Source organism: Thalassophryne amazonica, chromosome 7, assembly GCF_902500255.1.
Source record: "Thalassophryne amazonica chromosome 7, fThaAma1.1, whole genome shotgun sequence".
Classification (NCBI taxonomy): Eukaryota; Metazoa; Chordata; class Actinopteri; order Batrachoidiformes; family Batrachoididae; genus Thalassophryne; species Thalassophryne amazonica.
Window position 1 is genome coordinate 120,076,354 of NC_047109.1, and position 26,283 is coordinate 120,102,636.

Sequence of the window (26,283 nt, forward strand, 5' to 3'; positions counted from 1 at the left end):
AGTCCAGGTACTGCAGGATGGAGTGCAGGGCCAGGTTTATGGCATCATCTACAGACCTGTTGGCTCTGTAGGCAAACTGCAGGGGGTCCAGGAGGGTGTCGGTGATGGACTTCAGGTGGGATAAAACCAGGCGTTCGAAGGTCTTCATGACTACAGATGTGAGAGCCACAGGACGGTAGTCATTAAGTCCAGTGACGCGTGGTTTCTTGGGGACTGGAACTATGATTGAGGACTTGAAACAGACTGGAACATGGCATAATTCCAGGGAGGTGTTGAAGATCCCCGTGAAGACTGGGGCCAGCTCATCAGCACAGTGTCTCAGGGTGGCAGGAGAGACACAGTCTGGGCCCGGGGCCTTACGTGGATTCAGCCTTTTGAAATGTCTCCTCGCGTCCTCCTCTTGGACCGAGAGGGCAACAGGGGGAGTGGGGAGGGCAGCAGTGAGAGGGGGGGGGGAGGTCCAGAGTGTTTGAATATCCAGTTGTGTGGGGGGTGGGGAGGTGTGAGTCCTTGTCTTCAAAGCGTGAATAGAAGACGTTCAGGTCGTTGGCCAGCTTCAGGTCATCAATAGAATGAGGTGCTTTGGGCTTGTAGTTGGTGATCTCTTTCAACCCCCTCCACACAGATGCCGAGTCGTTGGCAGAGAACCTTTGCTGCAGACGTGAACTGTACATGGATTTAGCCTTTGCCACCTCCTTGCTAAATCTGTACTTTGCACCTCTATAGCAGTCTCTGTCTCCTTCTCTGAAAGCCACCTCTTTCTGCTGACGGAGCTGCTGGAGTTTAGGTGTGAACCAGGGCTTGTCATTGTTATATCTCACCCTGGTACGCTGTGGGATGATGCTGTCTTCACAGAAATGAATATATGACGTCACAGTATCCGTGTAGTCATCTAGACTGTCTGTTGAAGCCTCAAACATATCCCAATCTGTGGTGGCCAAGCACGCACGTAGCTCCTCTACAGCTTCATTGCTCCACACTTTAGACGTCCTCACAACAGGTTTAGAGAGTTTACGTCTCTGTCTGTACGTGGGGATCAAGTGGACCATCACGTGATCTGAGAGTCCCAAAGCTGCACGGGCCACGGCGCGGTACGCACCACTCACTGTCGTGTAACAATGATCTAACGTGCTCCCTTCTCTGGTTGGGCATTTAATAAACTGTTTGTATTTTGGTAATTCCTGACTGAGATTCCCTTTGTTAACATCACCGAGAATTATAACAAGAGAGTCCGGAAAGTCTCTCTCCACGCTCATAATCTGATCCACGAACGCGCGCTTGGCCTCGTGCACGTCTGCGCTCGGTGGAATATACACAGAGCAAAGTATGAAAGAGTTAAACTCACGTGGAGAGTAGAACGGTCTGCAGCTTATGAGGAGATATTCCAGATAGGGACAGCAGTGTTGGGAGATCACAGTCACATCGGAGCACCAGGCGTTCTTGATATAGAAGCAGAGTCCTCCACCTCTTGTTTTTCCACCAGAGAGTGCTCCTCTAGTTGGAGCGCGCAGTCCAGTGTCTGTGCATTTAACCACGTCTCCGTGAAGCACAGTACACAAGATGAGGAGAAATCTCTATTCTTCTTCATCAGCAGTGCCAGCTCATCCATCTTGTTGTGGAGTGAGCGGACGTTGGAGAGAAATATCCCAGGTAGGGGCATGCGTGTGCCCCTTCGTCTGAGGCGCACGAGAGCTCCAGCTCGTTTTCCTCTCCGCCGTCGTCTCACTTTTTTGGCCAAAAAGTGAACCAGTTCAGCTGCAGGTACTAAAAAAACTGGCGTAATGTCCGTGGGTGTTGATGATTTGATGTTTAAAAGCTCCTTGTGGGTGTAGGGACACGATGACACACGATTCACGCACAAAAACAGACAAAACAGGGAGCACCAGAATACCAGGGCGCCTTCACGTGGCGCCATCTTGGAAAATCCACCGGGCCATCCTCAATTTCAACATCATCCAGTGTAGAATAGTATAGAATAGAATGCTTTTTATTGTCATTATACACAAGGTATCAATCAATCAATCAATTTTATTTATATAGCGCCAAATCACAACAAACAGTTGCCCCAAGGTGCTTTATATTGTAAGGCAAAGCCATACAATAATTACGTAAAAACCCCAACGGTCAAAACGACCCCCTGTGAGCAAGCACTTGGCTACAGTGGGAAGGAAAAACTCCCTTTTAACAGGAAGAAACCTCCAGCAGAACCAGGCTCAGGGAGGGGCAGTCTTCTGCTGGGACTGGTTGGGGCTGAGGGAGAGAACCAGGAAAAAGACATGCTGTGGAGGGGAGCAGAGATCAATCACTAATGATTAAATGCAGAGTGGTACATACAGAGCAAAAAGAGAAAGAAACACTCAGTGCATTATGGAAACCCCCCAGCAGTCTAAGTCTATAGCAGCATAACTAAGGGATGGTTCAGGGTCACCTGATCCAGCCCTAACTATAAGCTTTAGCAAAAAGGAAAGTTTTAAGCCTAATCTTAAAAGTAGAGAGGGTGTCTGTCTCCCTGATCTGAATTGGGAGCTGGTTCCACAGGAGAGGAGCCTGAAAGCTGAAGGCTCTGCCTCCCATTCTACTCTTACAAACCCTAGGAACTACAAGTAAGCCTGCAGTCTGAGAGCGAAGCGCTCTATTGGGGTGATATGGTACTATGAGGTCCCTAAGATAAGATGGGACCTGATTATTCAAAACCTTATAAGTAAGAAGAAGAATTTTAAATTCTATTCTAGAATTAACAGGAAGCCAATGAAGAGAGGCCAATATGGGTGAGATATGCTCTCTCCTTATAGTCCCCGTTAGTACTCTAGCTGCAGCATTTTGAATTAACTGAAGGCTTTTCAGGGAACTTTTAGGACAACCTGATAATAATGAATTACAATAGTCCAGCCTAGAGGAAATAAATGCATGAATTAGTTTTTCAGCATCACTCTGAGACAAGACCTTTCTCATTTTAGAGATATTGCGTAAATGCAAAAAAGCAGTCCTACATATTTGTTTAATATGCACTTTGAATGACATATCCTGATCAAAGATGACTCCAAGATTTCTCACAGTATTACTAGAGGTCAGGGTAATGCCATCCAGAGTAAGGATCTGGTTAGACACCATGTTTCTAAGATTTGTGGGGCCAAGTACAATAACTTCAGTTTTATCTGAGTTTAAAAGCAGGAAATTAGAGGTCATCCATGTCTTTATGTCTGTAAGACAATCCTGCAGTTTAGCTAATTGGTACAATGAGGGTACAATGAAACAACAAAGTACAACAAGGTACAATGAAATTAAAAGTGTAGTAATGAGTATTAAGTTTGCAAAGCATATCCCTCTGTGATTTTTATGGACACGTCTATGGAAACAGGCCACAGTCTCAATTTGTTGAATTTCCCTCCTTGGCAGATAAACTGCACTATCACCATAGTGGATTTTCTGCACTAATTTCCCCTCTAACCTAATGGATTCCACACCCACGTTTGTCATAAGCCTTGCGGGGTCTCTAATCACCTGCTCCGTGGCCTGCTGTAAATTCCTAATGTTACCCTCCCTGTAGAGTTCTATCTATGTTCGCAGACAAGATGGCGACGCCTTTCCCAGTAGGGTGGAGGCCTTCCGGCATCAGCAAGCCATGGCAACCCCAGAATGAAGGCCAGTTATCATAAAGCTAAAGCCTTGCTGTCTACAAAATTGCACCAGCCACCTTTTTAACAATGTCAGCCTGCTAAACGCCTCATCAGTACCCCTGGAGGGGAGGGGACCAGAGATTATTAATCGATGCTGACACATCTTTCTGGCAAGGTCACAAGTCCTCTCTGTGTCTATTTGTGTGACCTCTGAGTGCTTCATCCTGACATCCTTGGTGCTGACATGAATAACTATGTGACTGTATCTCATGTCATGCTTCTTAGTCTGTCTTCCCTTCTGCAGTGTCAGCACCCTAAGGTGGGATGCAATGTTGGGAGCTCTGGCCACAGGAATACATTTAACATCAGCCGGCGTCTGTAACCTGACTTTGTGGGTGATAGAATCCCCTATCACTAAAGTCTGGCATTTCAGCCTGGAGACAGGAGTGGAAGTTACTCGTGGGCTCAGAGAATTCACATCAGGCAAATCCAAGGGGGTGAACAGATTCACAGTTCACAGTGGTGAGTGTGATAGGGGTACCACAACTGGGCACCAAGCCCTACGAGGCTTCCTCCGTTGAGCCACAGTCCGAAAGCCATCCTCCACAGCTGGCGTTTCTAGGCTGATACTAATGGGCACGCTTGCCGGCCCAACACTGATCTCATCTGGAGTGCCCGTAACATCTAACTCCACTGAGCTAAGAAGCTGTTCTAACTTACGGACATGGCTCTCTAAGAGAGCCACCCTATCTTCCAACATCACGCAGGATTTACGGAGGGTGTAAAGTAGTGTACTTTGTGCAGTAAGAAATTCAAGAGTATAGCCAAGCAAGCACAAGCTGACCAGTAATGGATAAGCTAACCACTCCTAAGGCTCACACAGGATTCACACAGACTTAAATAAATTAATTAAAATTCACAGCAGTTACACTGAAAAAGTTGCGGAAGTATTAGACTTGTAGCAGCAGTAAAAAAAAAAAAAAAAAAAAACTCCTACAAGTAAACCACTCCTAAGATTAACACAAGAGTAAAGTACTAAGCTAAAATTCACAACCGTTACACTAAAAAACAAACAGAAGTATTAACAAAACGGGGGGGGGGGGGGGGGGGGACTAGCTAACGTAAGCTAACTGCTAGCGAAAATGCTAGCCACTTCTAAGATTTACATAGAAATAAAATTATGACCTAAAATTCACAGCAGTTACACTGAAATCTAACAAAAGTATTAAACAGGTAGAAAAGAAACAGCTATGAAAGTAATGGCCGGGGGAGGGGGGAGTTGACCTAGCTATTGAAAGCTAACCGCTTGTGAATGCTAACCACTAGCAATTCACAACAGGACTGTAGTTAAATAAGATTCAGAGTAGATACACTTAATCAGAATAGTGCTAAACAGAAATAAAAGAAATGTATACAACCGTGTAAAGTTCGGAAGAGCATCACAACAGCAAACAATCCTCTGGAAGTCACTGGTACGGTGGCTGGGAAGATTGATTTGGTATGATTTTGGGTACAAACAACAGAACCTGACATCCTCGTGTTGTCTGAGACTTTGAGTAAATCAGTCTCAGATTACAATATTGCTAACAGTTACAATGTTTTCCACTGTAATTGTCCGAAGAAAGGCGGAGGTGTAGCCATTCATATACAAAACAAGTTTAATGTGACTCTCCTCTCCTCTGTATCTGTTAGCAAACAGTTTGAATTTCTCGCATTGAAAGTTGAATTCCAGCAGAGATGGCCTCTCACAGTCAGGGCCCCCCTCAGCCTGCTGTGAGGGGATAAGTTCTTTAATTAATTGTGTCTCAGGGCTAAACTCTGGTGACCTAGTGCTAGTGGGAGACCTAAACCTTGATTGATTGTCTTCATATTCAGATAGCCTAAAAGGTATCTGTGACTCACTGAATCCAAGTCAGTTAAAGGACAGTCCAACTCCAATATCCAGTATCTCTCTCGATCGTCGCTCCTTTATTTAATAACAACAAACGTATCACACAAGTATTCCGATGTCGGGGTTTTGGGAACGATTTGAGTGACCATTGTGCGATTACAGTAGTCAGGAATACCAAACTAACAAAACTAAACCACACATTTTACTTGCATAAATTCAGAATAAAGGGGCGTAATAATCCTTTGGTTTTACACTAAAATTAGAAACCTTTTTAAAGAAAGGGACCATGTCTGACCCAAGGCTCAAAAACTAAAACAGAGGCTGATTGGATAACGTCTCATCTTCTCCACAGCAAATGCACCTGTCAGGGTTCCTGAACGAGTGGCACAAAAGGAGGAGGACACAAATGCAGACCCACAGACAGAAATGAGTAAATAATCAAAAGGCTTTATCTGGAGGCTAAGCAGTGGTCCGGTACACGGGTAGGCAGGCAGCGATACAAAGGTAACAGGCAGGCGTAGGGCTGAGGCATAGTCAAAAACAAGCAATGTTCAAAAACACAGTGAGGCAGAGTGGCAGGCAGAGACGGGCGCAGAGTCCAAAAAACAAGCAAAGTCATCCACAGTAAAGGCAGCCAGATCTAAGAACTATGGCATGAAAAAGAGCAAAAAGGGCTTGAATGAGGGCAGAAGCACAACGAACTAGCAGTGAAAAACATGAAAGACAGGACTTAAATGCAGGTGGGGTAATCAGGACGTGATAGGAGTCAGGTTTGGAGAAGGTGAGGACATGACAAAGATGAGTCCAGCAGGTGCAAGAGAGTGCAGGTACTAAACAGAAGCAGAGTGAAAGGTGGGGCAAGAGAGTGCAGGAAAGTGAAACTTTACTAAACAGAAGCAAAGTGAAAGCTGGGGCAAGAGAGTGCAGGAAAGTGAAACTTTACTAAACAGAAGCAAAGTGAAAGCTGGGGCAAGAGAGTGCAGGAAAGTGAAACTTTACTAAACAGAAGCAGAGTGAAAGGTGGGGCAAGAGAGTGCAGGAGAGTGAAGCTATATAGAATAGAATAGAATAGAATTTATTTCAGCAACAACACAGCAGCATAAAGACAACATATCAAACAAATAAAAAAAAACAAGACCAAATTAAACACCGTGTGCCTGAAAAGGGGGTGGGAAGAAGCAAAGCTTATAAATTACCCACCCCTCATACCCCATCCCAAAAGTCCAAGTCCAACATATAATTACACTTATGCTCACACTCCTATATATACAAATAAGCAAATTAAATACATACATCCACAAATTTATACATCTTTTATTTATGATTTTCTTTATATCCAGAAATTATTAATTTCTTATAATGTTTCTTAAAACAGACAAAAGAACTACATAATCTAATTTCCACAGGACATTTGTTCCAAATCTTCACCCCTTTAACTGAAACACAAAAACCCTTGACATTAGTACGTACGGGAGGCTTCTTAAAAACCATGCATCCTCGTAAACTGTATTCAGATTTCCTGATCTTGAACAGGCTCTGGACATAAAGTGGCAAGGCCTGGTTATTAGCTTTATACAAAGTTTGTATGGTGATATAATCCACTAAATCTCTAAATTTCAGTAAATTTAAGGTCATAAACAGGGAATGCGTTGGCTCAAGATAAGGTTTATTACAGATGATTCTGATGGCATGTTTTTGTAAAAGAAATACATGATTGGTATTTGATTTGTAAGTATTACCCCAGAGTTCGATACAATATGTCATATATGGTACAATTAAAGAATAATTTAATCTAAGTAGCCCATCCTGGGACAATATGTCCTTGACCCTGTACATGATAGCGATAGATTGACATTTTAAATTTTATATAATTTATATGAGGTTTCCAGCTGAGTTTATTGTCAATTATAACACCTAGAAATTTGTTCTCAGTTACTATCTGTATTTCCATATTGTTAATGGTTACACTTTTACATTTAGGCACAAATTTATTTCCAAAAATCATACATTTGGTTTTCCCAAGATGAAGTGACAATTTATTAGCATCAAACCAAGCCTTAAATTTATCCAGTTCGTTTACCACCGTGTCAAGAAGCTGTTCAAGATTATCACCACTGCAAAATACAGTTGTGTCATCTGCAAAAAGAACACACCACAGTACCCGTGACACATAACATATATCATTTATATATAAAATAAATAACAAAGGACCTAAGACCGAACCCTGGGGCACCCCACACGTAATTTCCCGAAGTTCGGAATCAATGTTATTGTATTGAACATACTGATACCGACCATGTAAATAACTATTTATCCAGTCATATGCTAATCCTCTGATTCCATATTTCTGTAATTTAGTTAGCAATATTTCATGATTTACAGTGTCAAACGCTTTCTGTAAATCAAAAAAAAATACCTACTGTATATTGCTTGTTATCGACTGCAGTCGCTATATTTTCCACGAAATCCATCAATGCATGTGAAGTAGTCCTAGATTTTCTAAATCCATATTGTTCTTCACAGAGTATCTCATACTTTAGTAAGTAATTATCCAGTCTTTTTACAAAAATTTTTTCTAGTATTTTAGAAAATTGGGGTAAAAGTGAAATAGGTCTATAATTTGAAAAAGTGTGTTTGTCACCAGTTTTAAACAAAGGTATTACTTTGGCTATCTTCATCTGTGAAGGGAATTTACCAAAACTTAATGATATATTACAAATATAAGTGAAAGGTTTTACTATACAATCAATGATTTTTTTCAACAAAGCCATATCCAAATTATTGAAGTCCTTTGATTTCTTACTTTTAGAATTCTGCACCAGATCAATTATTTCTTTTTCATTTGTTCCACCAACAAACATTGACACAGATTTATTAAATGTTATCTTATTTTCAAAAGATTTAACGCTCAATGAATCAATATTACTGGCAAGATTTTTACCTACATTGACAAAATATTCATTAAAATGGTCAGCAATAGTCTCATTATCCTCTATCACAGTATTATTGGAAAGAAAAAAAGAAGGATAATCTCTACCATTTTTGTTCTTTTTTATTACTTCATTTAAAATATTCCATGTATTTTTTATATTATTCTTATTTTTAACAAGTAAGTCACTATAATATCTTTTCTTACTAAATCTCATAATATGAATTAATTTATTCTTATATATTTTATATTTACTTTCAGCTTCCTTTGATCTCGATTTTATAAATTGTTTATACAGTAAGTTCTTCTTTTTACATGCCCTCTGAAGACCCTTGGTTATCCATGGTTTATTGCTGTATCGGTTAGTATATATCTTGTTAACAAGAGGACAGTGTTTATCGTATAACTTAGAAATGATAGAAATAAAACCATCATAAGATTCATCAACATCATCAACATAAACATCATTCCAATTCTGGCATAATAAATCCACCCTTAAATTATCAACAGTTATTGGTGTGACATTTCTACTCAATCTATTACAATCCTTTTGAAACACTCGATCATGTGATGCAAAAACAGTAAATACTGGCAGGTGATCACTAATATCATTTACCAGCAATCCCGCACTGAGATTACCAGATATGACATTAGTTAAAATATTGTCAATAAGGGTTGTTGAATTCACAGTTATTCTACTTGGATGAATGATGGTCGGAAATACTCCCAAACAATATAAAGAATTTATAAATGAAGTGGTTTGTGGATGATTGTGAGGATTTAGAAAATCGATATTAAAATCACCACAGATAAATAAATGTGAATTCTTATTTATTTTGTTGTACATTCCCATAATTACTTGTTCAAAAGTATCAATATTTGCTCCGGGAGCTCTGTATAAACAACTAACAACCGTATTTTTTGAATTTATGGATGTAATTTTAACCGTAACACATTCCATGATATTATCAACTGTGAATGACATATTGTGAACTAATTTACAGTTGTAATCAGACCTTACATATAATGCCACACCCCCGCCTCTTCTCTTCTGTCGATTTACCTGAAACAATTGATAACCTTCCAACTGTACAAGATCTTGATTGACATCAGTTAACCATGTTTCTGATATAGCGATCACTGAAAAACTTTTTCTAAATGTATCTAAACAATCATTTATCCTTGAAAAATTCCGAGAAAGACTTCTACTATTAAAATGTATTATTGAAAAATCTCCATCTTTAATTTTATAATCATTAAATTGTTCTTCTGTAAAATAATTACATTGTCGCTCGATATTGTCACTAAAAAAAGAATCTGGATCTGATTCAGGTTCAAAATGGCGAGAGGCAGGATGACTATAATTAAATGTTTCCAAACAGAGCTCCTTGGCAGAAATAAACTGATTATTAACCGTGTTCATTATATTATATACAGATTTTCCTCCATCATCACAATCAACCAGTACATTTCTTTATGTATTACTTCACAACTTACATCAGTTAAACTTACTAAGATCATGTTCATCTTTAATCCATAAGGTTTTAGCTTCTTCAGGTGTTCCATTTAATTTAATATAAACTTTACAGTTAAATGTCCATGTAGCCTGTATCTTGTTTTGTTTTCTTAAAAATCGTGCCTGTCTTGCTAAATCTGAATTTTTCTTGGTCAAGTATTCATTTATATATACATTCGTTCCTTTTAAATTCTTTGCTTGTTTTAGAATTGCAAACTTCTGTTTCCTGTTTGTAAGCCTCAATAATATGACTTTAGGTTGATTAAAATTATTATTAAAATTATTAAAATTCCTTTGTCCTTCAAAAGTGAAATCACCTGTTCCTCTACAGAGAGGTTGTCCATTTCAGAGGGCTCCCTTCCTGAAGCCACCGCTCTTGCATAACTTCGAGGCTTAATGTCCAAACCTGTAATGAGAAGGTCATTTGACCTAGTCTGTTGTTCAAGTTCTGCAATTCGATTTTCCATAAGTTTTAATGATTTGTCTTTCTCTTCATTTGCCTTTTGTAATTCAACAACTTGTTTTGTTAATTCCAATATTTTTTGTTGTTGTGAAATAATTTTCAGTTGATCAGCCACTTCTTTAATGGGCTTCATTTGTGCTGACATCTCATTTAACATTTTTCTAATGTCCTCAAGTTCTTCCTCCATAAACACAGTACCCTTTTTTGGAGCCATAGCTGACGGGTCCTGAAGGCGAACCTACGACACCGACAGCAGGAGGTCCAACAAGCAGCAGCCGCAGATTTAGTAGGCCTCAAAACAGGCCGACGCGGTATAAGCACCCCTCGAGGCAAGTCGACAAAAGACCACTGCAAATCTCCCAGCAGCAGCAGCAGTAGCAGCGGTCTCAATGGATCTGATGGCAGCTGACGAATGCCGACGATGGTATCCAGCAGCAGCAACACGACGGATCCAACCGCCCCTGAGATGGTTGACGCATGCTAACAGCAGTGTCTCAGGCAAGCGTCGACCGCAACCCACCAGCCGTACTGCAGCCGCAGATCTTACAGGTCACAAAGGCGAGCTACTGGACTTCGACAGCGGTGTTCCAATCATTACAATAGCCGCAGGACTTACTTCGAGTTTTTCGCTGGTGGTCACAATACCGTTCTAACAGCAGAGCTAACGTTGAACATGGACAAGAAGCCCTGTGAGCGTGAGCAGGAAGCCCGTGATGTGAGCAGGAGGGTGGAGTCTGACTCTGAAGCAAAGTGAAAGCTGGGGCAAGAGAGTGCAGGAGAGTGAAACTAGATAAACAGAAACATCAGTGACAAAAACTAGAAATAAAATGAGACCAAAATAATACAACAAGGAAAAAGATCAAGACTAAACTAGAACGGAACTACATGTGGCAAAAATATGTAAACTGACAGTACATCCAATGACTGAAAAGAAAAACCAATACAGCAAATAAAGGACAGAGACAAAACTAAAACGGCACTAACAATGAGGCAAAAGAAAACAACCAAACTGAAAATCACCGGCCAGGGTCACAGACAGATGGCAAAACCATAACAGGAGCCCGGAGGGGGCCAAATCATGACATCACCCCCTCCCCAAGGCGGCCGGCACCGACGGCCAACAGGTCCCCCAAAAAACAGAGCAGGAGGCAGCAGAGGGGCGCCGAATACGGGAGGGATGGAGGGGGCCGGAAGGTGGGCGTAATAAAACAGGCCGTAGGACATGGAGTCCTGAGACCAACTCCCGGTCAAGGGCATGTGGGGTTGTCGGCAGTAAGGTGGATGAAAACCAAAAACATTGCCAGGAGTGAGGCCAGGCAGCGGGCAAACCACAACAGGCAAAGTGGAAGAACAGTAAAACACAATGGCCATTGGCCAGCTGCGAGAATGGCAGGGAGTGATCAGAAAGCCATGTGGGGTACCACAGAAAACCATGGAAGAGTCAGGGGGTCGGCCGTGGAGCCTACTAAAGCCCATGGGCAACTTAATGGACAGGCTGTGAGGCCAGTCAAGGGCCCCGGTCGAGTCCAGGGGACGGCTATTAGAACGGCGAGGAACCGTGGCTGATTTGGGAGAAGGACTGGGGGCTGACAAAGACTTGGCAAAACATAACCCCTTTCTGGTAATGGATTCCTGGTGAAAAGCATGACAGAAGGGTAAACGTAACCTAACCATGGAACCGAAAGAGGCAAGAGCACGTTTCAGGGTGGGGTACATAAGTCGGAAAAATACCCTAACCAACCAGTAAAGCAACATTGAAGAACATGAATTGAAAGAAAACATGGAAAACAACAAACCAAGAAAAATTGAATAAAATATGCGAAAAACCCCATAATATAACCCATTCCAGTGGCAACCAATAATTACAAGGCAAAAAACAGCACCATAAAGAAAGCGAACAGGGGAAAAACAAAAGAAACAAATTTGCTTAAGAAAGGGGCATAACCGTTTATTATCAGGGTGAAAGAGAAGTAACAAACTAGCAAAAGAACCAAATCTGATGCAAAGCTGAGAAAAAACTGAACACAAAAGATGAAAAACCCCACGAAACTGACTCGGAGTGTAATCAAGAATAGACAGACCAATAAAAGAGCCACAAAAGGTGCCAACAGAAAACTGATATGAGACATGATCCTGCTTCTTCAAAGACTTAAGAAAAAACAAATGGCTGAGAGGCAAAACTGTGGTGACCTGAAAAAACAAATGATTAGCTAGAGACCCATACTTAAAGAAAAACTGCTTGATTAAAAAAAAAAGAGAGCAAAAGAATCCACTAAACCAACGCTGAGGGTGCGCAGACACAGACAACTTAAAGAGGGACTCCAGAAGAAACTTCATCGAGCAACAGCATGGAGAGACAATCTGTTTCATAAAACTATGCAAACTGTGAGGGGCCCAGAAAAATAACGAACTCCAAAAACAAAACATTAAGCACATAATTGCAATAAATTTGGCATTAGGCTGATCCAGTGATACACCTGTTGACTGAGAGACAAAACAGAAAAACCTCACAAACACAAAAAACAACGATAAACTAACCGTCCATACTTTGAAGTTCTCTGGGAGCACCTTCAGGGACGATACTGATGCTTGAGTTGAGCGAGAGATCTCTGGAGTTGTCAGAGCTGGTTCATTTTGAGAAGAGCATGCTGTGGAGGTCTGAGATGGTTCTTGCACTTGTGAAGATGCTGTTGGTGGAGTGAGAAACGCCGGTGAGTCCTGAAACATGGGCGCGGTGATCGTTCCCAATGGTGTGCTGAATAGCGGCAGTGTGGACACTCCACCTGCTTCCACCAGTGATGCGTGAAATGAGAGCGACTTCGCTTGTTCCTGTGGAGTGAACGCCAGGCATTTTGCTGCAGACAGTGCGTGGGAAAGAGCGGCTCCGCTTGTTCCAGAGGCATGCATGCTGGGGCTGCTTGAAACGTACGTGGAGTGGGCTTTGGAGGTTTCTCAGCGGGCGTGGTTGGTTTCACTTGCTCCGGAGGCGTGCGCGTTGGTGCTGCTTGACGCGTGTGTGGAGTGGGCTCTGGAGATTTCTCTGTATTTGTGATTGGCTCCACTTGCTGCTGAAGCATGCGCGCTGGAGTTGCTTGAAGCATACGTGGAGTGGGCTGTGGAGGTTTCTCAGTGGGCGTGGTTGGCTTCACTTGTTCCGGAGGCATGCACGTTGGTGCCGCCCGACGCGTGCGTGGAGTGGGCTCTGGAGATTTCCCTGCGTTTGTGATCGGCTCCATTTGCGGCTGAAGTGTGCGCGCTGGCGCTGCTTGAGGCGTACGTGGAGTGAGCTGTGGAGACTTCTCAGTGGGCGTGGCTGGGCTTGGTGCTGAGCACGACCACATATCCGGTCTTTCAGGCCAATTAGGTGCAGCCTGCTTTAGCGCAAGACTGCGCTGGAGTGGTGCCGCAGCGGCGTCTGACATGGTTATTACTCGGGGTGCTTCGGAACAGGCGGCATAAATGTCTGCTTCATATAAAAAGTCGATGGGGTCCTCGATGCATGGAGGTACCCCACCCCAGCTTGAACTGTGTCTTGATGTCAGCTAGTTCAGGAAAGTTTGTCAAAACATCAGGCTCAGACTGCAGGAGCTGCTCGAGTGCCGACAGAACTCGCTGCTTACTCAGTTGACTTGGACTGTCCTGGTATTCAAAAAACAAGTCCTGTATCTTGAATAAAACAGTTGTCATACCCTGGAGCTCTAACACCTCTGCCTCTGAGGAATCATCATCATCCTCATCACCGTCATCATCATCATCATCCAGGTCAGTCCAGTCCGACTCATTGTCAGGAGGTTGATGTTCCGAAGGCAGGTACAGCTCGGGATGCCTCACCCAGTCGGGGAGTTTCTTCTCAGTGAATATGCTGTCCAGGTCCTCAAGTTCAGGAAAGATGTCATATAGCCATGTGTTGGCTTCAAGAAGTTCCCATGCTTGATCCAAAGAATCGAACTTCTCCTTCGGGGAGTAGCAGTCACGAAAGCACACAAAAAAGAAATTGAGGTCAGAGAAAATCTCCTTTATGGTGACAATGTCCAGGTTCATAATGGCAGTCTGCAGGATGAAGCTTGAGTCTGCTGTGCCCAGGTGTGGCTAGTTCGTTCTGTCAGGGTTCCTGAACGAGTGGCACAAAAGGAGGAGGACACAAATGCAGACCCACAGACAGAAATGAGTAAATAATCAAAAGGCTTTATCTGGAGGCTAAGCAGTGGTCCGGTACACAGGTAGGCAGGCAGCGATACAAAGGTAACAGGCAGACATTGGGCTGAGGCGTAGTCAAAAACAAGCAATGTTCAAAAACACAGTGAGGCAGAGTGGCAGGCAGAGACGAGCGCAGAGTCCAAAAAACAAGCAAAGTCATCCACAGTAAAGGCAACCAGATCTAAGTCAGAACTATGGCATGAAAAAGAGCAGAAAGGGCTTGGACGAGGGCAGGAGCACAAGGTATGGAGCACAACGAACTAGCAGTGAAAAACATGAAAGACAGGGCTTAAATGCAGGTGGGGTAATCAGGACGTGATAGGAGTCAGGTGTGGAGAAGGTGAGGACATGACAAAGATGAGTCCAGCAGGTGCAAGAGAGTGCAGGAAAGTGAAACTTTACTAAACAGAAGCAGAGTGAAAGGTGGGGCAGGAGAGTGCAGGAGAGTGAAACTAGATAAACAGAAACATCAGTGACAAAAACTAGAAATAAAATGAGACCAAAATAATACAACAAGGAAAAAGATCAAGACTAAACTAGAACGGAACTACATGTGGCAAAAATATGTAAACTGACAGTACATCCAGTGACTGAAAAGAAAAATCAATAGAGCAAATAAAGGACAGAGACAAAACTAAAACGGCACTAACAATGACGCAAAAGAAAACAACCAAACTGAAAATCACCGGCCAGGGTCACAGACAGATGGCAAAACCATAACAGGAGCCCGGAGGGGGCCAAACCATGACAGCACCCTTCTTAATTAAGAAGGCTAAATCTGGACAATATCAGAAGAACGCTACATGTCATAGAAAATATACAAACGAACCAAGAAAGTGCAATTCTAGTAAGCATTGACGCTGAAAAGGCCTTTGATAGTGTGAATTGGCTATTTCTTTATAAAATATTGAGGAAATTTGGGTTCAGTGAAAAATCTGTGGATTACATTAGAGCAATATATCAAGAACCCACAGCAAGGATTAAAGTAAATGGCAGTTTGACAAAATGATTCAATTTGGAGAGGGGGACAAGACAGGGCTGTGGCCTCTCCCCGGGTCTCTCTGCATTGTTTATTGAGCCTTTGGCCCAGCTGATCAGGCAGGAGGAAGAAATTAAAGGGGTAAAAATAAGAGATGAGAAACATAAGATAGGGCTATTTGCGGATGATATACTCATATTTTTAAAACAACCCAATGAAAGCTTCCCAAAAATAATAAAGCTATTAGAAAGCTATGGGAAATACTCAGGATACAAGATAAACGTCACAAAAACACAGATCTTGTCATTTAATTACAATCCATCCCAAGAAATAAAGGGCCCTTATAAGCTCAAGTGGAATGCCAAATCAATAAAATATCTGGGTGTAAATATCACAAAAGGGCTGGATAAATTATATGAGGGAAATTATACCAAAATAAATCAAGAAATTAAGAGGGACCTGGGGAGATGGTCTGCTAATGCCCTGGACTTTCACTTCAAGAATAGAAACAATAAAGATAATATTCTCCCAAGACTTCTATACATGTTCCAGTCCCTGCCAGTAGCAATACCACAGAAGCAGTTTGTGGAATGGGATAAGTGGATTTCAAGGTTCATATGGGGTGGAAAGAAAGCTAGGATTAGGTATAAAACTCTGCAGCTCCCTAAAGACAAAGGAGGATTGGCTTTGCCAAGTATTCAGGAATATTTTTACGCTGCACAAATCAGACCCTTGATATACTTGTGTAATGATAAATATTGGGCAAAATGGAAAAGTATAGAAATGGCCATGACACATACTGAGGTACAAAATCTAATTGCAGATAGAGGATTATTAAGAAAACTGCGTAACCAACCGGACGCAGTAACCATAAACAATTGAAATATGGAACACTGTCTGTGAAAGGTACAAGTTGGAGAAAGAAAAACAGATTTTGAGTTGGTTTGCATTCGATGATAGATTTATCCCAGGGATATATGATGAAGGGTTTAAACAATGGTCACAAAAAGGAATTACAGCGATATGCACAATGATGGATCAGGACAGACTACAGAGTTTTGAAAAGCTATGGGACAGGTTCAGACTAGAACAAAATGACCAATATCGATACCTGCAAATAAGGGATTACTATGAGAAAGAGATAAAAGTGGCCACTAACAATGAAATTATTGAGGTATTCCGGAAAGCATACAAAGGAGAAAAATGTAATCTCAGCTTTATATAGAAACTTGATGTTGTGCAACAAATCCTCCTCTCTGTATATTAAGGACAAGTGGGAAAAGTAACTGAACAAAGAAATAACTGAGGAGGAATGGCAGAGTATCTGTAAAACACAGTGCACATCCACTAACTCCAGGATCTGGAGGGAATTCAATTGGAAGAATATGGTTAGGTTCTTCATAACTCCAAAGCTCAGAAACATAATGGTATCTACACAGCAACATGTGGGCATATAGATGCAGACCATACCCACATATTTTTGGCCTGCCAAAAGATAAAAGGGTATTGGGATAAAATATGGCAATGCCTACAAAAGGTAGTAGGTTACAAAATGCCAAAAACGTTCAAGATGCTCTACTTGGGGAATTTAACACAAAACATAATTCAAAAAAAGGATGAATATCTTGTAAAGGTATTGCTGTCGGCAAGCAAAAAACAATTACAAGACTATGGTACAAACCAGAGCCACTGACCGAGGAGCAGTGGCGGTGCACTGTGGAAGAAATTTTTATAATGGAGAAACTTACAAACAAGAAGAACAATTCGAGATTAAATGGAGGAAATGGACTGAATATAGAAGACAAGAAGAGGACACCACCACTATAAATTGACAAAAAGAACATGGATGAGTGACTGTTTGCTAAGATATCTAGACTCTTTGAGGCGCCCCCCGCCCGAGTAACTGTGTACCAGTTTGTTCTTTGTTCGTTACTACTTCTTTCTGTCAATAAAAAATAAGTAAAAAAAAAAAAAAAAAAAGAAGGCTAAATCTGAATTTTATTGATCTAAAGTCACCAAAAATGTTAAATATCCCAAGACTTTCTGGAAGGTTGTGAGATCTGCTTCTGGTGCTACGTCTCCCAGTGAGCCACCCAATTTCCTGCTCAGAGATTCTACAAATCTGACTGATAATGTGCCGTGTTAAATTACTTTAATGAACTTTTCATTAAAGCAGGGCATTTGTTCAATTCCATATGTGTATATAAAAATTTCCTGTATATTCGTTTTGTCAATTGTGTCTGTAGCATGGCCCAAACAGAGGGTCACCCCTTTGAGGTTTCTTCCTCAAATCATCAGAGGAAGTTTTTTCTTACCACTGTTCTGGGGGTTGATAAAGTTCGACCTTACTTTGTGTGAAGCGCCTTGAGGAAACTTTGTTGTGATTTGGCACTATTTAAATGAAAATAAAATAAAAAAAATGAGTGTGTGTGTGTGTGCGTGTGTATGTATATGTATATATATGTATATACACTCAACAAAAATATAAACACAGCACTTTTGGTTTTGCTCCCATTTTGTATGAGATGAACTCAAAGATCTAAAACTTTTTCCACATACATAATATCACCATTTCCCTCAAATATTGTTCACAAACCAGTCGAAATCTGTGATAGTGAGCACTTCTCCTTTGCTGAGATAATCCATCCCACCTCACAGGTGTGCCATATCAAGATGCTGATTAGACACCATGATTAGTGCACAGGTGTGCCTTAGACTGCCCACAATAAAAGGCCACTCTGAAAGGTGCAGTTTTGTTTTATTGGGGGGGGGGATACCAGTCAGTATCTGGTGTGACCACCATTTGCCTCATGCAGTGCAACACATCTCCTTCGCATAGAGTTGATCAGGTTGTCAATTGTGGCCTGTGGAATGTTGGTCCACTCCTCTTCAATGGCTGTGCGAAGTTGCTGGATATTGGCAGGAACTGGTACACGCTGTCGTATACGCCGGTCCAGAGCATCCCAAACATGCTCAATGGGTGACATGTCCGCTGAGTATGCCGGCCATGCAAGAACTGGGACATTTTCAGCTTCCAAGAATTGTGTACAGATCCTTGCAACATGGGGCCGTGCATTATCCTGCTGCAACATGAGGTGATGTTCTTGGATGTATGGCACAACAATGGGCCTCAGGATCTCGTCACGGTATCTGTGCATTCAAAATGCCATCAATAAAATGCACCTGTGTTCTTCGTCCATAACAGACGCCTGCCCATACCATAACCCCACCGCCACCATGGGCCACTCCATCCATAACAATTGTACCTTTTTATTTTTTTCAAAAACTATATGGATTTGAGTCATATGTTTTTACGTCAGCCAATCTTGAATCTTTGTGCGCATGCGTGAGTTTTTCCACGTCTGTCGGTTGTGTCATTCGCCTGTGGGCAGGCTTTAAGTGAGCACTGCTCCACCCCTCTCGTCGTTGTTTCATTGTCTGGAAATGGTGGAATGATTTGGGCTTTTTTTCCATCAGACTTTTTTCAGAAACTGTTAGAGACAGGCAGCTGGAAACCATTCAAAACATTTATCTGGCTTTCGGTGAAAATTTTACGGGCTTCACAGAGAATAAGGACTGTTACTACAGCTTTAAGGACGGCCCACAATGGCGCATGGCGCGCCGTGCTCCGAGCCGCCATCGAGAGGCAGAAAACACCACATCATTTCTAAACGGATGGCTGTGTGGAGCCGGGACCATCATGTGCAATTTCTCTGGTTATCACAAGAGCTGGACATCAACCATTTTCCGGCAGATTTCACTTTTAACAAGAGATTTTGTCATGGAAAGCCGCGCGGAGGCTTCGCGCGTCATGACCGATTCGGATGAAGTGAGACAAAGGAACACCTCCGTTTCAGAGTGTTAGAGGACAAGTTGGGACATGCCTATCTCGGCTTTCAGTGCTTACTTTATTTCAGACACCAGTTCCATATTGAGAAATTACACAAAATAATATCAAGAAAAAAAAACATAAATTAATTACCAATGGTATATAATGTGGAACGCCAGTGTCCCCATAGCGATGATTTGTACATAATGAGCTGATTCACATCAATGATCAAGCTGTTTTTGCTGCTTTTAACACACTTACAAAACCCAAAGATTGCTTTCCTGTGTACTTCATTAAAACTAGGCACATCACTAAAAACAAACATTCCACTGGCACTACATGAAGTGTACCTACAATAAAAGGTATATATACACACACACACACACATATATATATATATATATATATATATATATATATATATATGTGTGTGTGTGTGTGTGTGTGTACAACCCCTGGCAATAATTATGGAATCACCGGCCTCGGAGGATGTTCATTCAGTTGTTTAATTTTGTAGAAAAAAAGCAGAACACAGACATGACACAAAACTAAAGTCATTTCAAATGGCAACTTTCTGGCTTTAAGAAACACTATAAGAAATCAAGAAAAAAAGATTGTGGCAGTCAGTAACGGTTACTTTTTTAGACCAAGCAGAGGAAAAAAATATGGACTCACTCAATTCTGAGGAATAAATTATGGAATCACCCTGTAAATTTCCATCCCCAAAACTAACACCTGCATCATATCAGATCTGCTCGTTGACATTGACCCTATGTGTCTTTTTGCAAGGAATGTTTTCACAGTTTTTGCTCTATGGCAAGATGCATTATCTTCTTGAAAAATGATTTCATCATCCTCAAACATCAGAAAAGTGTCCAAAATATCAACGTAAACTTGTGTATTTATTGATGATGTAATGACAGCCATCTCCCCAGTGCCTTTACCTGACATGCAGCCCCATATCATCAATGACTGTGGAAATTTACATGTTCTCTTCAGGCAGTCATCTTTATAAATCTCATTGGAACGGCACCAAACAAAAGTTCCAGCATCATCACCTTACCCAATGCAGATTCATCACTGAATATGACTTTCATCCAGTCATCCACAGTCCACGATTGCTTTTCCTTAGCCCATTGTAACCTTGTTTTTTTCTGTTTAGGTGTTAATGATGGCTTTCGTTTAGCTTTTCTGTATGTAAATCCCATTTCCTTTAGGCGGTTTCTTACAGTTTGGTCACAGACGTTGACTCCAATTTCCTCCCATTCGTTCCTCATTTGTTTTGTTGTGCATTTTCGATTTTTGAGACATATTGCTTTAAGTTTTCTGTCTTGACGCTTTGATGTCTTCCTTGGTCTACCAGTATGTTTGCCTTTAACAACCTTCCTATGTTGTTTGTATTTGGTCCAGAGTTTAGACACAGCTGACTGTGAACAACCAACATCTTCTGCAACATTGCATGATGATTTACCCTCTTTTAAGAGTTTGATAATCCTCTCCTTTGTTTCAATTGACATCTCTCGTGTTGGAGTCATGATTCATGTCAGTCCACTTGGTGCAACAGCTCTCCAAGGTGTGATCACTCCTTTTTAGATGCAGACTAACAAGCAGATGTGATTTGATGCAGTTGTTAGTTTTGGGGATGAAAATTTACAGGGTGATTCCATAATTTTTTCCTCAGAATTGAGTGAGTCCATATTTTTTCCTCTGCTTGGTCTAAAAAAGTAACCGTTACTGACTGCCACAATCTTTTTTTCTTGATTTCTTATAGTGTTTCTTAAAGCCAGAAAGTTGCCATTTGAAATGACTTTAGTTTTGCGTCATGTCTGTGATCTGCTTTTTTTCTACAAAATTAAACAACTGAATGAACATCCTCCGAGGCCGGTGATTCCATAATTTTTGCCAGGGGTTGTATATATGTATATCACACAATGTCATTATATTTTTTGTATAATGACAATAAAGATTGTGATTTAAAGACTCCATTCATACCCAACAGTGAGATGTTTCCAGTGTGTTGATGTGATTTTAACCTGATCATGTATCTGGTCAACATATTGATATCTGCTTAAGTTCAGATGTCCAGCTCATGTTACACCTCCTCTACTTAACATCACAAACCAAAAAATATAAAGGCGTTGTGGACCGTCACAATTCCACAATATGTTCTGTCAGATATGTTTTCTTTCAGTTTTTTTTTTTATTATTTGTCATAGGTTGTGGTTTCCCTTCAAATTTCACAGTTTCTGCAGGAAGTGTAAATTATAGATTGGCCTGAATTTCTAAACATGCAAATGAGGCCCATGAGTTAATCACATTATAATATAATAATATAATAATAATATAATGAGCTGCACTGGTGTATTTTGTTTATAACTAAATATGAACATAAAACATCATCATTTTGGTCATTCCAAGAGCAATATAGCACATTATTCTGAGGAGTAAATCTGGTTTTGAGCCCTTTGAAAGAAATAGATTTGTTGCTTTAAGAAGTGTTTAATTTGTGGAGCTTCTTTGGCCAGCGGTCAGCTTGTTATCCTGATGAACGGTTTCTGAGACCATCTACAAATATCTGCTCTCTCTGTTTGAACCAGAGGATGTTTGATATTTATACTTGATAAATGATTATTAATTGATTAATGACTTTTCCCTTTGTTGAGCACTTGACTGATCAACTGCAGTTTCAGCTGGACCTGTTTTTTGTGTTTCAGGTGTGAGGGACGCCGGTGCCAGTTCCCAGGGACAGTGGGTCTACGTTAGTGATACCACTGTTCAGATGGTTCCAGAGTCACGAGTGCTCGGCTCTCAGGCGTACCTGCTCTTCTATGAAGAAATTCTGTGATGTGATCATAGAAATGGGATTATTATTGTCATTAATATTATTATTATTTTAAGCTTTGCTACTTGATGAGGGCTGTAAAAGAACTCATACTGTGTCCGTAAAAATGAGGCGGCACTCACATGTCTCATATCAGTGACAGGAGACAAGTCTGCCATTGATATCAATCTAATCACACCACACTTCATTATATATATATATATATATATATATATATATATATATATATATATATATATAAAAAACCTTCCCTTTGTATACTCATTTGCAATTTTAAAAGTTTACAATTCAAAATTTAATTGTTTACAATTTAAAAACAAGAACAACAAAAAACCCTTTAAGGTGTTGTATTGATTGACAACAACTGAGGTGTTCAACATTGATTACCTACAGTGCTGATCAGAATTATTGGCACTCTTGAATTTTACCTACAGGACTTAAAATATGTTTAGATAATGAATGCAAATGAAATAGTTTTAAATTAGCATCAGAATATTTAATAATGTTAATTTTTTTTGAACAACACAAAAACAAAAAAAACAAGATTTCATATTGTACAGTAAATTATTACTTTCACGGCTAATTTTCTTTAGACAAGCCAGGGGATGGATACATGAACAGCTCCAACAACTGAATCCCATATTTTTTTTCCCATATTTAAGTCACGGGTTGGACTTGTTAAATGTCTCATGAAGAGGGAAAGACAAAGGCACATGTATACTGTGTGTGTGTATATATATATATATATATATATATATATAGTACATGGACTGCATTTATATAGCGCTTTTCCATCTGAATCAGATGCTCAAAGTGCTTTACAATGATGCCACACATTCACCCATTCACATTAACACACTCGCACACCGATGTCAGGGTGCTGCCATACAAGGTGCCCACTACACAATGGGAGCAACTAGGGGATTAAGGACCTTGACCAAGGGCCCTTTGTGCTTTTCTGGGCAGGCTGGGATTTGAACCGAGGATCCTCTGGTCTCAAGCCCAATACTTAATCACTAGACCATCACATCCCCTGATATATATATATATATATATATATATATATATATATATATATATATATATATATATATATATATATATATATATATATATACACACACACACACATACATACAGCAGTGTTCAGAATAATAGTAGTGCTATGTGACTAAAAAGATTAATCCAGGTTTTGAGTATATTTCTTATTGTTACATGGGAAACAAGGTACCAGTAGATTCAGTAGATTCTCACAAATCCAACAAGACCAAGCATTCATGATATGCACACTCTTAAGGCTATGAAATTGGGCTATTAGTAAAAAAAGTAGAAAAGGGGGTGTTCACAATAATAGCAGCATCTGCTGTTGATTCTACAAACTCAAAACTATTATGTTCAAACTGCTTTTTTATCAATCCTGTGAATCACTAAACTAGTATTTAGTTGTATAAGCACAGTTTTTCATGATTTCTTCATTAATTTTGTTGGTTTGGAACCAAGATTTTGCTGGTTTACTAGTGTGCTTGGGGTCATTGTCTTGTTGAAACACCCATTTCAAGGGCATGTCCTCTTCACCATAAAGCAACATGACCTCTTCAAGTATTTTGACATATCCAAACTGATCCATGATACCTGGTATGCGATATATAGGCCCAACACCATAGTAGTAGAAACATGCCCATATCATGATGCTTGCACCACCATGCTTCACTGTCTTCACTGTGAACTCTGGCTTGAATTCAGAGTTTGGGGGTCATCTCACAAACTGTCTGCGGCCCTTGGACCCAAAAAGAACAGTTTTACTCTCATCAGTCCACAAAATATTCCTCCATTTCTCTTTAGGTCAGTTGATGTGTTCTTTGGCAAATTGTAACCTCTTCTGCACGTCTTTTATTTAACAGAGGGACTTTGCGGGGGATTCTTGCAAATAAATTAGCTTCACACAGGCGTCTTCTGTCACAGCACTTACAGGTAACTCCAGACTGTCTTTGATCATCCTGGAGCTGATCAATGGGTGAGCCTTTGCCATTCTGGTTATTCTTCTATCAATTTTGATGGTTGTTTTCCATTTTCTTCCACACGTCTCTGTTTTTTTTGTCCATTTTAAAGCATTGGAGATCATTGTAGATGAACAGCCTATAATTTTTTGCACCTGCGTATAAGTTTTCCCCTCTCCAGTCAACTTTTTAATCAAACTACGCTGTTCTTCTGAACAATGTCTTGAACGTCCCATTTTCCTCAGGCTTTCAAAGAGAAAAGCATGTTCAACAGGTGCTGGCTTCATCCTTAAATAGGGGACACCTGATTCACACCTGTTTGTTCCATAAAATTGACAAACTCACTGACTGAATGCCACACTATTATTATTGTGAACACCCCCTTTTCTACTTTTTTTTTTTACTAATAGCCCAATTTCATAGCCTTAAGAGTGTGCATATCATGAATGCTTGGTCTTGTTGGATTTGTGAGAATCTACTGAATCTACTGGTACCTTGTTTCCCATGTAACAATAAGAAATATACTCAAAACCTGGATTAATCTTTTTAGTCACATAGCACTACTATTATTCTGAACACTTATGTATGCATATGCTTCATTAAATATTATGATTATGAAACATTGGTTCATTTGCATTTGTTTCTAAGCATACTTTATATTCTGTAACTTTAACTATAGAACAGTCTCTGTCACTTTCGTGTGCCTGAAATCTAAAACGCATGAACACGTTTAATAGAAAATGAGCTGACAGAATGCATGTTGGACTGTGTTCAGGACTTGATGATTGATAATCATTTGTATCTGAGAAAGAGGAACCATTTTAATATTCGTGCACATTACCACATTCAAATAGTCATATAATTACCAGTACTTCACTTCTATGCCAATTTTATGTCATCATGGGTGTTGGAATCTGTTGAGGGGGAACAAACTGAATTTGAAAATGTGGATATTTGACGTTTTCAGTTCAAACACGTCTTCAGCTTTCTGGCTTCAGTAGATGCTGAGTCTCCAGCTCACTTTGCTGTCTTCACAAACAAATACAGGACATAAGCTGCACTTTATGGTTGAATTTTTGAGAAAGGTGATTTTTTTTTTCTTAGAAAATCTAAGTAGAAGTTTTAAATTTTTCTTTTTTCAATTTATTTTCATTTATATGGTGCCAAATCACAACAAAGTTGCCTCAAGGCACTTTGCACAAGTAAGGTCTAAGTTTCGCCACAATTGTTGGACCTGATCTGAAACTGACGTGCAGAAATCCTACCAGAACATTAGCTTTAAAAAAATACTTTTCAGAAGAAAGAAGCCCAAATAATTAGTCACAACTTGAAGATTATTCAGGTCAAAGTGTTCAACCAGCAGAGACCCAAAGATACAAAAACCTCAATGAAGTCACTGAAAAACACTCATTGTAGAGCGTTTCAGATTTCTTCCCCCTGCTTTCCACAGTTAAATGGATTACATTTCTAGTGACAGGTGTGCACATAAGTGGCGCTCAGGTGCTCCTGTGTGTTCAAAAATAAATGATTGGCAGCAGAAAACAGAGGAAACACGTTTCCTCCAAAGTGTCACTGCTTTTTTTCCTGATGAGGTGACAGTTATATGCACAGCTGTTGAGACGTCCTCAATCTGCTGAAGACGCTCAAATCACTTTACAGTGATGCCTCATATTCACCCATTAACACACACACAATCAACTCAAAGACCCAAACTGCACTTGAGCAGACTCAGTAAAATGTACTGTGTAACAAATGGGCTCAAATTATTATGAGTAGATCTGCTGTGACACTCTCACGCCTGAGCTGTTTGGTTCTGATGATGAACCTGAACTGTGGCTCTGGGGTCTATTTCCAAACTCAGCACCTTCAGGGGTAACGGTAGTTACAGCCTCATCAGGTAGAATCCACTGTTGCTTTTTCTTGAGAATGTATAAATATGTGTGACGGTCTCTGATTTACTTCTGGCAAATGTGATTTTGGCAGTTGATCCATACAGTCGATTAAGGGTCAAGTAGATTTCTTG

General features: G+C 40.5%; 1 protein-coding gene across 1 annotated transcript in view; it reads left to right on the forward strand.

Annotated features, from left to right (window-relative positions):
- usp45 (ubiquitin specific peptidase 45) overlaps positions 1-22,280 on the forward strand; it is a 215,536-nt gene extending 193,256 nt beyond the window's left edge. The window contains exon 18 of the mRNA XM_034175426.1: positions 22,136-22,280. Within this exon, the coding sequence (XP_034031317.1) occupies positions 22,136-22,266 (131 nt within the window). The 3' untranslated portion in view covers positions 22,267-22,280. The remainder of the gene's footprint in view (positions 1-22,135) is intronic.
- Positions 22,281-26,283: the final 4,003 nt, after the last annotated feature.